Source organism: Erinaceus europaeus, chromosome 11 (genome assembly GCF_950295315.1).
Source record: "Erinaceus europaeus chromosome 11, mEriEur2.1, whole genome shotgun sequence".
In the NCBI taxonomy this organism is placed as follows: Eukaryota; Metazoa; Chordata; class Mammalia; order Eulipotyphla; family Erinaceidae; genus Erinaceus; species Erinaceus europaeus.
Window position 1 is genome coordinate 46,166,937 of NC_080172.1, and position 17,838 is coordinate 46,184,774.

Consider the following 17,838-nt stretch of genomic DNA (forward strand, 5'->3'; position numbering starts at 1 on the left):
TGGGCCTAAAGGCTGGAATAGTGCAGATGTATAGTTGGGGGTCCTCCATTTTGTAGATAGCTAGTAGGCATATTTTAGTTATATTTCAAAGAGCCTGTAGCCATACTAGTTTTTTTTTTTTCCTCTGAGCCTGAAATCTGATATGCAGGTGGATCCAAGTTATTGTCTGGGGAAAGTGTTATCATGGCTGGAAAAGGGACAGAAAGCTGGATCAGGGAAGAGAGTAGTACCGTAATGTGGGGAAGGAGTATAAATATTGTTGACTGTAAACCCCACTGATTTGACTTGGTCTCGGGCCCATATTCAGCTTATAAGCCTATGTGACCACTTTATCCCTGTAGATCTAAGCTCACATTCTGTGGTCATGAGTAGTAACATTCCAAGTTGCCCCAATATTGACCCATCTTCTTCAGGTGTAGCATAGAGTATATTGTCCAACCTCCCTTTGGAGGATGGAACATTCTCTAGCGTTGTTGATCCAAGTTGAGGGCAAGGTTCTATGGGGGGGCCCACAAAGGGGCCTTTTTTGTTGTTCCTGATATAGATGACCTGTAACAATGGAGAGAGGGATTTATTTGAGGTCTAGGCCCATCAATGTCTGTTTGGGAATCTCAGGACTCTCCAACTAGGGCCCCAGCTGATGGGGTGGTCTAATAGTGACTAAAGAGTCATCATTAAAGTATGCCAGTCTCTTGCCCTTATTCAGCTTTTGCAGTCCTTGCTTTGCTAAGGTTAGCTTTGGAGTGAGTGAGAGAACTGTAATAGGTAAGGAGGGAACCTAAGTCTAATTAGATACTATTTCATTAGGAACTTTATACTGACTCACTGCAGACTATTGTGTACTTGCTTTCAGGTATATATTGTGCCTTAGTTTATGGATACGTGTGAACATATGCTCTATCTCAGGGGACCTGGTCTATATCTAGGTTTGGGGACTTTATTAGGAAGTGAATGGAATTAGAGAATACTATGTAAGGAAAGGTATCACCAGAGTAATAAAGCTGAACAGTTGTCATTCCACACCTGAAGACTCTGGACATAGTCTGAAGTGAAGCATGCTGAGGTGGCACTTGAGTTGATTAGGTTAGCATTGGCTGATGCAATATTATTTGGTATGAATTGAGAGAAGCATGTAGGAAAGTGCTCCCCACCCTATGGTTCCAGGACTGGGGGAAATAAAGGCTCTATAGTGGAAATGTGAGGTTTCTGCTGTCTTAGGGTTCAAGAAGACAATGGATAGTTATTGCTATAATCATGTTATTTGATAATTGGGTTACCTTTGAAAAATCCCTTTGTTAGGAAACTAAAAGCATGATTTGACTAAATCTGGAGTAGAGCATCAAAGTGAAAACCCTGGGGTGAGGGTGAAGATGGCTATTCAGTTTCCTGAGGCAGGGGGTAGGGGGTGGGATGGGACACAGTCTTTTGGTGGTGAAAATAGTGTTTATGTACACTTCTATTAATTTGTACTCATATATATCACTAATTAATATGAGAGGGGAAAAGTGATTGTATGTCTCAAACTTTTTAAAGCACAGACTGAGTCTTTTTAGTACAGAGGCTGAGTCTTTAATATGTTGACTCTCTCAGAAGCCTAGACCAGGGAGAATAGAAGCAACCGGTGTCACAGCTATATACAAATAATGTCAAGGGACATAAATTATGGAGATCTTGGGTATTATACAGTAGGTCTATTTTAAGTATAAAATTTTAGGAAAGATACATGGTTCATAGGAGAATGGAAGGAAGTTATGGCTTTGTGACAACATCTGTTCAGTTATGTGTACACTGACAATCTCTGGTGATGAGATAATTTTCTAGTTGCTCCTGGAGAGATTGTTTATGGCAACTGAGCTCTTTTAGGAAACTTACTTTTAGGTTCTTATTCTCAGGACCTTTAGATCAAAATAATTTCTATGTCATATTTTGCTGTCCTTTAGTCAATAGCCCTCACAACTTCAAACCAACAAAATTCAGAATATAAAGATTCAAATAAGAATGAGTCTTGGTGACAGTTTCTTGTCAGGAAAATATAATTTAGAAACCACTTCCAACCCAGAAATTTTCTAGGTTAAGATAACAGAGAAAGAAACCAGCCATGCTGTTGAGTAAGCATGGAAGCAAACTATGATGTGTATCATAGGCAATATGATGAGAGAACAAAAACACAAAAGTTCACAAGCTCACACATTCAGGCAGATACCACTTGCTCCACGTATATTTAGAGATCAAGCTATAATTAGTTTTCAAGAAGAGAGACAGACAGCACTTTTGCTGTTGTTGTTGTTATCTATAGTTCATCCTAGCTATCATGGTTAATTGGGAGGCCACCTTATTTTGACTGTCCAGAGGAGAAATAGAAATGCAGTGGCTTATAAGCATGAAGTCTTGAGTTCCCCTGCACATCACATAATCTCTCTCTCTCTCTCTCTCTCTCTCTCTCCCTCTCAACAAATATTTATTTAATAAAAAACTGCAATTTTTTGAATATTGGAGAGATTACCACCGAAGTTAAGTTCTATCTTCCCATAAGAATAGAAAATACTTGTATTTTAAAAAGAGAATTCCTTCTCAGGAAAAACATTTCTGAGTTGTGATACTGGAAAAAATTCTCATTTCACCAAACTGTATGTCTGCATATATTGGAAACAGTCAGAAAGAAATTCTAAAAGAAAAGAGAGAGAGATGCTGCTGTATGTCTTTGTGGGGGAGGTTGGTGGTGAAGTATAAACCTTGCATACATAAGGAACTCCTGGCACTGCATAAACCAGAGCTGTGCCCAGATCTCTCTGTCTCTCTTACATGCTTTTTCTTTCTTTTTTTTTATTTTCCCCTTTGTTACCCTTGTTGTTTTTTATTGTTGTTGTAGTTATTATTGTTGTCATTGATGTCATCATCGTTGGATAGGACAGAGGAGGGAAAGACAGAGAGGAAGAGAGAAAGACAGACATCTGCAGACATGCTTCACCACTTGTGAAGTGATTCCCCTGCAGGTGGGAGCTGGGAGCTCAAATTGGGATCCTTACACTGGTCCTTGAAGTTTGTTCCACCTGTGCTTAACCCGTTGCACTACTGCGGGACTCCCCACCCTTTTTCTTCCTACTCCACCCTCATATTTTTTAAAGAAAGAGAGAAAAGTATTTTCTCCTCATTACAACAGAATTATGCCTCTAAGTTTAATTTATATTCACCCTGACTGTCCCAGCAGTACTTTTTCATCAGTATTTCAATGCTAGCATCGTATTTCATGAGAGTCTCCATTTTACCGCTAAGAAAGATGTCTTTCATGTTTGAAAGTAAAGAACACCAGTATTTCAGTTATCATACTCTGTGTGACTATTTGGATTTTATCCTCACTGCAGGCAACATCCTACTTGCCTTCCCTTTATTTGCTTCTTGATGAAAGAAATACAAGTGACCTCAAGTATAAGTGATCCCAGATTTCTATATTCCATCTTCACTGCTTGTACATAGTACAAAAATGCTCATCTTAAAAAGGAGCTGGAATATGAAGAATATAGATATGTAGGTGCCCAGGAGGAACCTACAAAAGACCATGGTCTACCAGGAAGATAAAGTCATTGCGAGTATGCTACCTCCAGCCTAACAAAGCAGAGTGGGCCTTCACTCTGAGAGGCCAAGTATTCTCTTAGACAAACAACTCCACCTCAGACTCATTTTCCTTCTCCTCAGTGATCCCTAGGTCAGTGATCTCCCTACACCCTCCATGGACCACTGTTTTCCAGGGAGAGAAAGTGAATCTGCTCTGCAATGAATTTAACCTCAATGCAGCAGAGAAAACCATCTGGTTCCATTGGTACCTTGGGAAAGAAATACAGAGAGAAACCACAGGAAATACCCTCAAAGTTTATGACTCTGGAGAGTACAGATGTCAGACTCCAGGATCACTCCCAAGTAACTATGTGAATTTGCACTTCTCTCCAGGTAAGAAAAATAAGTTAGTTAAGCCTTCAAATGTGAATTTTGGAGCCGCTTAGCTCCCTAGGGTTTCCAGAAATAGAGGCTCTTCATCCACTCTTAATTTTGACATTGATTGCATTTGGCTTCATATTCTTTCTCACTGCCCCTCCTAACTGCTATTGACATTAAGGTTTATATCCCTGATATTAAGCAAGGCACATCCTCAAAATGCTTAGACAGTTGAGGAAATGAATTCATTTGTGGGATTCAAAATGAAATTGTCTGAGATCCTGCCCTCCAGGCTTTTGCAGCCTCCCAAGGGATAAATCACACATATGAGTGTTCTCAACACAGAGGAGAAAGTAAAAACTTTTCTATTTAAAAATATTTTGTATTAATTTAATAATGAGTGACAAGACCACAGTATAAGAGGGGTCAAATTCCACAAAATTCACATCACCAGAGTTCCATATCCCATTCACTCAACTGGAAGCTTTCCTGTTCTTTATCCCTTTGGGAACATGGACCCAGGATCATTATGGGGTACAGAAGGTGGGAAGTCTGGCTTCTGTAATTTCTCTCCACTGGACATGAGCACTGACAGGTTGATCCATACCCCCAGCCTGTTTCTATCTTTTCCTAATGGGGCAGAACTCTGGGGAGGTGGTATTCTAGGATTATGACTTCATCTCCTTTCAGCTGCTCCTCTCCACTTTTAGAACCCTTGTATTTAAAAATCTATTATTGAATCATTAAATAGTTGTGTTTAGGATTCATTTAAGAATTATCTGAATCAAATAACCCTGATTTGGTAGAAAATGAGTGAGTGTATGTCCTGAGACAAAATCCTGTGGAATTAAAAGGAAGAGAACAAAAGAAAGCTTTATAAAGAGGAGTATCCTTATGACCCCTCTTCTCTCTGTATGTCTCCAGGCCTCTTCATCCTTCAGGCCCCACAGGCTGTGTTTGAAGGTGACATGATGTCTCTGAGATGCCAGAAGAGGAGGGGAAAGGAGAAGCTGACTGCTGTGCAGTACATCTGGAATAAGAAAGTAATTTTTAGTTCTAACAAGAGTTTGGACCTTGTGATACCACAAGCAAGTCTGAATCACAGTGGTTCTTACCAATGCATAGGGACACTGGATAAAACATTAAAATATAGATCAAATAAAAACGTCATTCACATTAAAGGTAAGCACTTTATTCATATAGATTTTCTTAGTGATATGAGAGTAAGGTAATTGGGCAAGTTAAATTGGGAACCTTTGTTTTTATTTAAATTTTATTAGTTATTTAATTATGGTTTGTAAGAACCTGTGTGGTGGTCCATTTGGAAGAACTCACACATCACCATGTGCAAGGACCCAGGTTCAAGCCCATAGCCCTCAACTGCAAAGGTGAAGCATCAAAGTAGTGAAGCAGTGATGCAGGTGTCTCTGTTTCTCTCTCCATCTATATTCCCCCTCCCTGTTCCCTCTCAATTTCTATTTTCTATTTCTCAATAAAAAAAGGAAAAAAAGACCACCAGGAGAGGTGATTCATTGTGAAGGTACCAATCATCATCCTTGGTGGAAACAAAAACAACAAAATAATACTTTATTGGTTGGATTAAAAGTTATATAATATATGTCCACACCACACCTACAGTTAAAGTTCTATATTCTTCACTATGGCTCTAATCTCTAGACTTGCCTCATAGTCTTAGAGAGATAATTTGGCTCCTCTTTCCTTTTTTTGACAAGTTCGTGTGTTCCATTGTCTCTATTCCACAAATGAGTGAAATAAACTATCTATCTGGTAGTTTCTTTTCTACCTTCTATTTACCTTGATAAGTAAATTTACCTCAAGTTCCATTCATTTTGTCCAAAAGTATAAAATATAATTTTTTAAACATGTAGAGTAGAATTTCATTGAATTTATGTCCCATAGCTTCTTTTAAAATATTTAATTTATTATTTTTAACAAGAGAGATGGAGAGAGAGATAGAGAGACAGAGAGACCAGAGCACTGCTCAGCTTTGGCTGATAGTGGTGCTAAGGATTGAACGTATGAGCTTAAAACCCCATACATGAATGTCTTTTGCAGAACTATTCTGCTGTTTTCCAGCTCCTATAGCTTCTTTATTCAGTTGTCCACCAATGGACTTTTAGGGTGCTTGTATTCCTTAGCTATGGTGAATAATGCCGCTATGAGCAGGGGACTGCATATGTAAATGGAGACTCTTTGATAGATATTGATATTAAAGTTCTGGGTAAATGAGGAATTAATCCCTTCTAGTGTGTAGGGAAAGTAGAGAACCTGAGGAATAAACCTGACAGAGGGATGAGGACACATCTGTTGTGTGTCTCAGGTTTCCTCAGACTAAGCATCTGAGCCTGTCTCTCTGAGAATTCCAAAAGCCCTTATGCTGAGAAACTGCTTGGCCTCTTCTCACCCCCCCTCATTTTATTAGTGACTTAATGTTGATTTACAAAATTATAAGATAACAGGGGTACAATTCCACACTGTTCCCACCACCAGAGTTCTGTATCCCCATTCCCTTCCAGGGGAAGCTACAGTGGCTCTCTCAAGGTCACAGATATGGGTTGACTATTATTTCTGTGACTATTATTTCTATATCTGCCCATTTGTTATATGGTCCTGCTTTCTCTTCCTTTCTAAGCCACATCTACACCTATTACTACTTCCACATGTCTCTCCCTTTTTCCTCTTCTTTCTCTGGTCCTGATGGAATTAGAGTTCAGAGGCATCTTCCCCTATCTTTCCATCTCCCCCTATCATTTCTCCCCTGCTGGAAGTATGGGACAAAATTATTTTGGGGATACATAGATAATTGCTTCTCCACTGGACATGGAGGTTAACAGGTGATCAACCATACCCTCAGTTTTGACTTCTTCTCTCTAGAGCTTTTTCCACGACCACAGTTGAAAGCCACAAACCCCCAGCCTATGGAGGGGAGTTCTGTGACACTGAGCTGTGAAACACAGCTTCCTCGGGAGCGCCAAGGGACTCCACTTCACTTTATCTTCTTCAGAGATGATAGGGTCATCCTATCAAATTGGAGCAGGTCCCCAGAGTTTCAGATCACAGGCATCTGGAGAGAAGATTCTGGGGTGTACTGGTGCATTGCAGCAATGGAGACCGGAAGTGTCCGCAAGCACAGCCTCCCACTGCAGATGCATGTACAGAGTGAGTTCTGGGGATGCAGGTGTACATGCGGACTGGGGGACTCTTCCTCTGTTCCTTCTGCTCCAACACTGATAGATTTGACATTCTGACAGAAGCAAGATTAGATGGAGATGTGGGATGCTATACTGATGGCAAACTATTCTATTCCTCTACCCCTAAAAACTCATTTACCTCTAAATCCCTATCATCTCTAAATTTTAGAATTAACTCATGGAGTTAGGTTGAATAAACATAAGAAGACATGCTAAGAACCCATTATGTGTCACAGTGGTTAGAGTTTGGACTCTCAAGCATGAGGCCTTGAGTTTTATCCCTGGAATAGCATGTGCCAGAGTGATGCTCTAGTTCTATTTTCTCTCTTTTTTTCTCTTATTAAATGAATACATTTTGAAGAGTGGTTGGGTGGTGGCACACATGATTGAGTGAACATGTCACCACTCACAAGGACCTGGGTTCAAGTCCTTGGTCCCTACCTGCAGAAAGGAAGCTTTATTAGTAGTAAAGCAGTGCTGCAGGTGTCACTCTCTCTCTCCCCCTCTATCTTCCTCTCTTCACTCAATTTATTTCTGTCCTATCAAATAAAAAGGGCCTCCAAAAAAAGAAAAATGACCACCTGGAGTGATAGATTCATCATTCATGCACTGATTCCCATTGATAAACCTGGTGGCAACAAAAAATCAAAATAAAATAATATTTAAAAACAGAAAAGAAAAAAAGACATGATACTCATGAGTAGTCAGATTCTAAAATGCCCACTTCTGAGCCAAATAATACAGAGATAGGCACCACTTCTTAATCAAGATCAGCAAATGATGTGTCTTTGACATGTGAAGTAGAAGAGGACACATCCATATATGCAGTAAAAATATAGTAAATTACACCTGTCTTAGGTATAAGCACAGCAGGTGTGGTGCAACCCAGTGCCTTGGTGACCTTTATTGCTGTTATTTATTCCTGAAAATAGTTCAGATCACTAACTGAGACATCAGACAAATCCCAAGGCTTCTCCAGAGATACGTATGCTTTTGCTCTCCTTGGATCTATTTATCATGATGGAAAGCTCATTATATGCATTATATGTCCTAGATTTAAAAATCCATTATTTACCACAGGTTTGTGTCTCCGTTTCCTCCACTGGAAACTGCATTAGACCTCCTAAGGTCACAGATATGCTTTGAATATATATATAGTCTCCATTATCCATTCCTTTTTCTATGGCCCTGCCTTCTCTTCCTAAGTCACACCTACTTTTTCTGAGTTTCTTTTTTCTTCTCCTCCTCCCCCTCCTCCTCCTCCTTCTCCTTTTTTTCCCTCATTCTTCTCCTTCTCCCCCTCCTCCTCCTCCTCCTCTTCCTCCTTCTTCTTCTCTCTGGGTCCTGATGGAATTGGAGTTCAGAGCCCTCTAGTCATCTTCCCTGAAAATTTACCCCTCTGGATGTATGGACCAAAATTGTTTGTGGGGTGTAGAAGGTGGAAGGTCTGGCTTATGTAATTGCTTCTCCATTGGATACAGGCATTGGCTGATCAATCCATACCCCAAGCCTGTTTTTCACTTTTCCTAGTTGGGTAGGCCTCTGAAGGGGTGAAGTTTTAGGACACACTGGTGAGGTTGTTTGCCCAGGGGGTATAGGATGAATTTGAAACTTTGTGCCTGGAATGCACCAAGTATAAAGCAGAAAAAAAATTAATGAACAAAACCCATAAAGTGTGAATAGAGCAGATGAGAGTAAGGACTTTAGGGTGGATAGAAGCTAGGGAGTCTACAAAATCTATTATTGATGATTGCAGTGCTCACTAGCTCAGGAAGTATATCTTACAGTCTCATAAAAAAGGGTACTGTCCCACTAGCCAGCTCCATCCTCCCCACTGGCCTCATGTGCCACCTCATATTCACACAGGGGTCCCGGTATCTGGCGTGGTTCTGCAGATCCAGCCCCCAGGGGGTCAGGCGTTGGAAGGGCAGCCACTGGTTCTTGTCTGCTCAGTGGTGGAAGGCACAGGGTGCACCACCTTCTCCTGGCACAGAGCAGGCATCCACCAGATTCTGGGGAGGAAGAGTGAGCGCTCCCAGAGGGCAGAGCTGGAGATCCCCATTGTAGGGGAGAGTCACACTGGAGGTTACTACTGCACAACAGACAATGGCCAGGGCCCAATCCAGAGCAAGGTCCTGAACATCACTGTGAGGGGTGAGTTTTATTTTCTTCCTATTTCATTTATTGGTAAATTGGGGGTGGAAATAGGTAATATTATTTTTGTGATTCTCTCTGGTTTCATTTCTATTTCACCATGTTCCATTGCACTGGGTATTTTTTCAGTCTGGGTGTTAATGATTAAAGTTTTGTGAAGTAGGTAGTGTTGACCAGGGCCATTTCCCTCTTGGAGGCAATCCTGTGCACCTGTGCTCTGATCCATGGTATGAAGTCTTGGATGGTGGGCAATATTTTAGGGTAGGGTATAGCTCAGTCATTCTAGGTGTCACCTGTAGTTTCCCTTCAGTAAATCATCTGAAGACACACTAGGCCAGAAAGATCCCTGGCCAGTTCTCTGATCACTAAAGAAATGGTCTCTACTGGACTTCATTTCTCTTCTACCTCAGGTTTAGTGCCAACATCTGACAATCTAAGAAGATTGGCTTTTATTGAGGGGCTACTGGAAAGCTAGACTCACCAAAAGAGTTATTTCAGTCTGGGAAAAAAAGTACAACAGTTACTGTAATAGATTTCCTTGCCCAAGGCACTAGAGGTCCCAAGTTTGATCCCAGCCACCACTATAAACATTCTGAACAGTGCTCACCTTAGATGGAAAGGAAAAAAAGCAAAGAAAGATAAAATGAGAGAAGAATAAAGGGAAAAGATAACTCTGTTCACTCTCTTTAATTCTCTTGTTTTTTTTCTTATGTTTTTTTCTTATCATCTGATGGTGTGTCTTAAGATTGCTAATGACTTTCATGTTGAAGGTCAATTTTCAGAAAACTGAAATGACAATTTTCCGATTTTATTTTACTGAACCTACCATCACCAGAATTGACAAATGACCCTTCTACTACCACCACCACCCACTTTGTATTGGTTTCTGATGTCCATAGCTTTAAAACTCTGGGATGACTGACGTTTTCAGAGATGAAATGCAGGGAGAGAGATAGAGATATAGATAGATAGAGATAGATAGATAGATAGATAGATAGATAGATAGATAGATAGATAGATGATAGATAGAGAGAAGGAGGGAGAGAGAGAGAATAACACCAAAGCTTCCTTTAATGCAGTAGGGGTGGACTGGAACATGGGTAGTGCCCATGGCAAGGCAGCACAATATCCAAGTGAGATCTCTTGCTAGTCCTGTAGCATTAGCATCTTAACTAGCATTCTGTTTCACCTGTTACTTTCCATAGTCAGTATTGTCTCAGAAGGAACTCTCTATTAAGTCAGATCAAACTAGCCTTCTGCTCAGTGCTCCCCCCGCCACCCCCGGCTTATCATCACCTTCACAGTGAGAAAAAACATCCTCTCAGCTGTTCCCTAGGCCCTCCTTCCAGGCTGACCTCCTGTTCTGCCACTCTTCCCTCACCATCTCTACACTAGTCACCCTCTAACCTACCAGCCCTACTCCTATCTTAAGGCCTGTGAATTGTGATTTCCCCTACCCTCAGTCTGATCCCCTTACCAACCCCAGAGCTTCACTTTTTTTTTCCTATGAGATCTTCCCCAGTCTGCACCAGTAGCCCTCTGCCCCTAACATGCCCTCTCCAGGTCCTCCTGAATTCTTCCTTTAAAAAGTTTCCACTAGCTTCATGTTCTATTTCCTCTCAGTCTTCTCCTATTAGCTTCATGACAGTAGAGCTTTGACTGCTATTGTATCATATGTATCATATTGTATCATATGTGCCAGGCTCACTTCATACTAGACATTCAATAAATATGTTAAACAAATGGCTTTTACATGGTGACACAGAACTTATACCTAGCAGCTCAGATTTGAGCCTTGCTGCAAAATATCATAGGAAAGCACCTGCTATTAACCAGGTGGAATAAACAGAGACAAGTGCTGTTTCTATGAGTAGTCAACCCTAGCATCAGAGCCAGGAACCTGACAGTTTTGCTGGAGCTCTGGCCTGTGTCTGCTATGCTAATGGCCTAGCTGCTGTGCATTTTCTTTTTCAACTCCCTGGAGGCTGGTCCTGAGGCCCTCCCAAGTCAGGGAGGCCCTCCCAAGTCAGGTGATGGATTCTCACTAATGAATGTCACTGCTATGGGTGGGTCTCAGCTCATCCTGGAAATTCCTTAGTAAGCCTTGGGCCTTATGCCCAGCAGGAAAGGTAGAAAATGATGTGTGTGTGTGTGTGTGTGTGTGTGTGTGTGTATACACACACACACACACACACACACAATTACTGTGATTTTACACTCCAGCTGACAAGTTTCAAATTGCAATAAGGAGATAGAGACAGAAAGGCAAAGAGATGTAAAGGAAACCCAGCATTAGAGCTTCCTTCCATTATAGTGGGGGCTGGAGCTTGGACCTGGATCAAGTGCATGGTACAGCAGTGCACTATCCTAGTGAGCAATTTTGCAGTCTTATGTTGCCTTTTTTATTTTCACAATCTTCAGCTTGGCTTCACTGCCACTAGCTGACTTTTTCAAATAGAAAGAGACAGAAGCAAGAGACAGAGCAAAAGATGTCACAACACTAAGGCTTCCTCTGGTATAATGAAGGCCAAGTTCCAACCTGGGTTGCGTGTATGACTAAAGCAGGCACACCATATGAAACCAGGTGTCATTTTAATGGTATTTCAGGAATCAACTGAGTGTAATGAAAAGCTAACAGAGCTAAAAGCTGTCCAAGGGCACCCTCTAAGGGACCTTTGAGAGCACTGAAATCCAAATTGGCACACTATGAAAGGCAAACCATATATGAAGTCATTCATATATGGAAGATGAATAATAATAATAATAAATTTAAACAAAACAAATGCTTATATTATAAGAACCAAATAGTGGCTATCATAAGGGCAAGAGGGGATATGGGCTGGGTAATAAATTTGAAGGGCCAATGGAAGATAAAGGGTTAAGACTAGACTTACTCAGAGAAGCACAATGTTTCATATGGTACAGATTTCAATATAAAAGTTTCTCTATTTCTTCTAAGTTGTGCTATTTGTTGACATGTAAGAAACAGTTTTGTGTCTTTTATTTTTCACCCACTAGTATTATTGTTAGGACTAGCTACTTGCATAAATCTATACACTCACAACAACCTTTTCTTTTTTTAAATTATTTTTGGAATTATTTTTTTCTTTTTATTGTCACCATGGTTATCTCTGGAGTTCAGTGCCTAAACAATGAATCCATAGCTCCCAGCAGCCACTATTTTTTGGCATGCCACTGCCAGCCTCCCTCTTTTTTGTTTTTTCTTCCACCTTCCTTCCTTCCTTCCTTCCTTCCTTCCTTCCTTCCTTCCTTTCTTCCTTCCTTCCTTTCTTCCTTCCTTCCTTCCTTCCTTTCTCTTTTATTTTTGTTGATAGAGGCTGAGAAGTAAAGAAAAATTAGAGAGAACACAATATGAGGCTTCCTTCAATGCAGTGGGGACTCAAATTTAGGTCTACATGAGCTATTTTGCAAGCCTTTATTTATTTATTTTCCTTTATATAGAAGGTAAGAAACAGAAAGAAGGAGAGAGAGAGGCAAAGAGAAAGAAGAGACACTGAAACATAGCTTGCACCTGTGAATCTTTTCCCCTTCCCTGTAGGAACTCACACATGGTGGCCTGAGGTTCAAACTCTCTCATCTGGTAATGTGTATGCTCTCCTGGGCAGACCACCACCTGGCTCCTGATTTGAATCTTGAGCTACAACACACTTCAGTTATTCTCCCTAAGTAACCATTCTTTCTGGAATCAAAAAGAGAGCAATTTTGCTTCTGATAATTAAATAATTAAATATGGAATAATAGTATGATGGATGTGGCTGACTGTGATTTGCACAAGAATACTGCCTGTACAAGAAGGAAGTGAACAAAAATCATTACATAAACTAACAGCTCTATTTTCCCCAGATCTCAACTCCTCAGGGTTACTTGCAGTGGTGCAGATACCTCACTGGCAACTAAACAATATTTGTGGGAAGAACCACTCTTAGACCAAACACAGGGTTGCTGCTCTTGTCAGGAAAGGAAGGGAAAGAGGTGGCATTGCCACCAGTATGCAGTGGTCATGTATATTGAATAGCTACTCTGCCAGGAATCTTCGAAGCAGAACATAAAAGGAAATCGTCATTATTACTGCTGGCATTCTGATACCGGAATGTTCTGTGTAATTCTGTGACACTCAAATTCTGTGAATTTGGTTTATCTGGGGACCAACAGCGTATATCAAAAGGCCTTCTCACTCCACTTTCACCACAATCTTTGTTCCTCTATCTTGCTTTCACTTCTTTGTTCTGATCACCACTGGGAATTTTATATGTTTACTTATTTATAGTCTATTGTCTACCTCTCCTTTCTAGTCCCATTAAAGAAGGGACTTAACCGTCTTATTCATGACTCCATTCTCCAGATTTAGGTCAGGGCCAGTACAAGACAGGACTCAATATATGCTACTGAATAAATTGATGAATTAGCTGAGGTGGCTCAGTGGATACAGTGCAGAATTTGCAAACATGGTTCTATCATCGTATATGCCAGAGTGATGCTTTGGTCCTCTCTCTCTCTCTCTCTCTCCTTTCCCTCTCCTCTCTCCTTCCCCCTCTCTCTCTTTCTCTGGATAGTGACAGTGCAATTGAGAGGGAGAGGGTAAGAGAGAGAGAGAGATCTGTTGCACTGCTTCTCACTTGTGAAGCTTCCCCCTTACAGATGGGAACCAGGGGCTTAAACCTGGATCTTTGTGCATGACAATGTGTGAGCTCAACTGCTTGTGCCACCACACAGCCCTCATTCTTTATAAATAAGTCAAAACTATAAAATTAAAATTGATTGGGGACTGGGCTGTGGCACACCGGGTTGAGCACATCAATTACAATGCACAAGGACTTGGGTTCAAACTTTTAGTCCCTATCTGCAGGAGGGAAGTTTCCATAGTGGTGAAGCAATGCTACTGCAAGTATCTCTTTCCTTCTCCCTTTCTCCTCTCAATTTATCTCTGTCCTATGAAATAAGTATATGCATATTTTAACCTATGATATAAAAAAAAAACCCAATTGGTTGGGGCAGGGTGGCAGTGGTTGGGAGTCAGTGGCTCACCTTCTAGGGAACACATATTACATTGTCCAAGAACTCAGATTAAGCCCCCAGTTCCCACCTGTGGAGGAAAGTGTCAGGAAGGGTGAAACAGTGTTGCAGGTGTCTCTCTTCTTGCCAATCTACCCAAACCTTCTCAATTTCTTTCTGTCCTGTCAAAAAGAAAAAAATTAAATTAAATTAATCAGTAAACAAAGTCTCTTAGATCAGAAATGCTCAGCAATTTACTATTGGTAGTTCATTGCTGTATTCCCAATGTAGATTTATTTGTGTATTTCTACTTAAAATATTTATTTAATTATGACTGAGAGAGATCCAGAGCATCGTCTGGCACATGCACTGCCAGGATAAACTTTGTGCTTATGTACCAGATCTTCTATTGTGCTACCCCCAGGCCATACAATATATAATGGAGAGAGGTCCTAGAGTTACTACTAGTTCAAAGTTATTCCCTAGCCAGTGGTGATATCTGAAAACTGCTGTTTCTAATGTAAATGCTGACAGATGACTGTTCTAGGATATCTTTCCAGGTGTCTGGAGTATGTGTGGGGTGTGTGTGGGGGGGGATTCCCACAATGCCAGATTACAAGAAAAATATACATGCTCTTCCCCAAAAACTCGTACTTCTGAAATGATGTTAATAGACTGGTAGAGGGAGAAGATTACTTTTCTTCCTCTTAACCACAGCCCACCAGACACTTTCTTCACTCTCACCTACTACACTTCACAGTGAGCCACTTCCCGCTTCTGCACAGACTCAGGACAAGAGGCTTCCTGTGCCACAGCAGCCCTAGTATGTCCCTGTCTAGGACTCACTCCCAGAACTAAGCTGTGGAAGGACTCCTGGGTATTAGGCCATTCTACCCTTTTCTAATTCTCACACTGTTTCTTCTCCACCTCAGGTACTCCATGGAAAGGTGGCTTTATTCCTGCAGGCACCTCACTGGGGCTACTCATTTTCCTTCTCCTAGCCCTAGCTTTGCTGTTTTACTGCTGGCATCAGAGAAAGTCAGGTTCGTGTTCTCTCTCACTGCTAGTCTGGATTCTGTCCCTACTTCAGAGACTTCAAGTTTCCTGAAACTGTCCCCATCCTCCACCCTATCCTCCACCAATCACATGTACCCCTGTTCAAAGGAGGCTTCCTTAGTAGATATGCTGGGTGGTGGGTGAGAACTTTTTATACCTAGTCTGGTTTATTAAGCTTCAGATGGAAGGTAAGAAGGAAGTAAACACTTTAACATGACGTTTCAAAAACTTTAAACAGTTTCCTTTAATTCATGGAGACTATGTCAGAAGTTAAGTCAACCTATTTAAAAATCCCTCATAAGTGGACAGTATAAATACACAGAAGAGTTCTATTAAGAAATGGCAGAGAGGGAGTCCGGCTGTAGCGCAGCGGGTTAAGCGCAGGTGGCGCAAAGCACAAGAATCGACATAAGGATCCCGGTTCGAACCCCGGCTCCCCACCTGCAAGGGAGTCGCTTCACAGGCGGTGAAGCAGGTCTGCAGGTGTCTATCTTTCTCTCCCCCTCTCTGTCTTCCCCTCCTCTCTCCATTTCTCTCTGTCCTATCCAACAACGACAACAACAATAATAACTACAACAATAAAACAACAAAGGCAACAAAAGGGAATAAATAAATATTTTAAAAAATTAAAAAAAAAAAAGAAATGGCAGAGAATGGAAGCTGTTCATCTCTGCCTTCTCCTCAGGGACTTGCCCAGGTAAAATCTGAACCCTCAGCTGAGGGTTCTCCTCAGAGCAGACAGCCCTTCTCTGGAACAGGGGAGAGGCTGTCTGCCACTGCTTTCTGATTTTCGGTCTTCTAACTTCAGCCCACTCAGGCTAGTGTCAAGTGTATCAAAGTTTTTTGTACAGAATAGGGACAGAGACTTCTAGAGAGACAAATACACCACTACACCAAAAGCTTCCTTTAATGTGGTGAGGGTCAAGCTCAAGATGGGGTCCAAATGAACTTATCTGCTGGTCTGATTTTATATTTCTTAAACTGTGTCAGCATAGCCTTGAGTCTTAACCTTGTCTCAAATAGTTGCATGTTTATCTAGCCAGGAATGTGTGTGAATAGTCTTAATACAAAGTTCCATCTGCTTATATCTGTGCCTTTGCTTTATTTTTCAGGAAATGGTTTTCTGGGGGAAATAAGCAGGTAAGGCCTCTCAGACTTCTGCTTTCACAAGAAAAAGACTGCAGATCTATGGGGCTGCAATACTTGGTAGAGTTATTTATCTATATCCCCAGGACTAAATATTCCCAGTTTCCCATTCCTTAAAATGGTCAAAACTACAGCTGTCTAGAATTCTGATAGTTTGTTGTTTTCTCAGGAACTCAGATTTTTCTTTTTTGAAATGCATTCACTAATCTAAATGAATGATGATAAAAGTTATAGATTTCTAGGTGGACACAATATTTCTGGTGCAGATAGTTCTATAGTGAGAGAATTTGTTACTGTAACTGTTGTAACACTTGCATGAAGAGACTACCTGTTCTAGATTTTCCAGGGAGTTCATTCCCAGTGTCTTTCTTCATATATACCCATCAGAGTGTGTACCTTTCAACATGGTTTGAAATACAGAGTCCTCTTTTTCTCTGTGCATAGCAGCATCTCCCTGTTAAATTATAGTGAGTGACTTGGAATGGTTATTAAACTTGATTTCTTCTTGAGCTCTCCACATAGCAATATGTGAAGACTCTGAGTCACTACTCTCTGATGACAAGGCAGGCCTCTTTTATAACCAGTGGAGAGTGACCATTCTATCCATGAGATGGTTATTATGATGCTTTCAGGGCATCTCTAACCTTGTTCCTATTTAGGCTGCTCATATCAGATCCACAGCACCAAAAGAACAATTTGACTCCAAATAGCCCATTGAGGTACCAGTGAAATCATTCAAGGCTCCTTGTCCCCAGTCCTCTATTATCTGCTGAAACTCATTCCCCTTTCATTACGATAATCCCAATCTTATTTATACATAATGTCTCAGGAATGATAATGTGCTCCTATGTTTTGCAGGATCCCCCCCTCACCAGTCTATGAAGAACCCCCTCATCATGTGTGTCTTGACCCAGTAGGACTGAAGTTGTTATATGGCAATGGTGAGGCTATTCTACTTGAAAATGTTCCTGGCCCATTAGAGAAAGAGACAGGCTGGGAATTTGTATGGACCTACCAACAGCCATGTTCAGCAGGGAAGCAATTGCAGAAGGCAGACTTACACCTTCTGCACCCCATAATGATCCTGGGCCCATACTTCCAGAGGAATAAAGAATAAGAAAGCTATCAGGGGATGGGATACAGAGTTCTGCTGGTCAAAGTTTTGTGGGATTGTACCCCTCTTCTCCTATAGTCTTGTCAATATTTCTATTATATATATTTTTTAAAAAGGATAGAGAAATTAAAGGAGATAGAAAAGGGGAGAGTGAGACACTTGAAGACCTGCTTCACCACTTGTAAAGTTTTCCCCCTTCAAATAAAAGTGAGC

General features: G+C 41.0%; 1 protein-coding gene across 1 annotated transcript in view; it reads left to right on the forward strand.

Moving 5' to 3' along the window:
* Positions 1–3,556: 3,556 nt before the first annotated feature.
* LOC103127294 (titin-like) overlaps positions 3,557–17,838 on the forward strand; it is a 132,298-nt gene continuing 118,016 nt past the window's right edge. Inside the window, exons 1-8 of the mRNA XM_060202352.1 lie at positions 3,557–3,587; positions 3,694–3,945; positions 4,855–5,112; positions 6,826–7,110; positions 9,009–9,296; positions 15,242–15,352; positions 16,478–16,505; positions 17,370–17,452. Coding sequence (XP_060058335.1) covers positions 3,557–3,587; positions 3,694–3,945; positions 4,855–5,112; positions 6,826–7,110; positions 9,009–9,296; positions 15,242–15,352; positions 16,478–16,505; positions 17,370–17,452 — 1,336 coding nt within the window. The remainder of the gene's footprint in view (positions 3,588–3,693; positions 3,946–4,854; positions 5,113–6,825; positions 7,111–9,008; positions 9,297–15,241; positions 15,353–16,477; positions 16,506–17,369; positions 17,453–17,838) is intronic.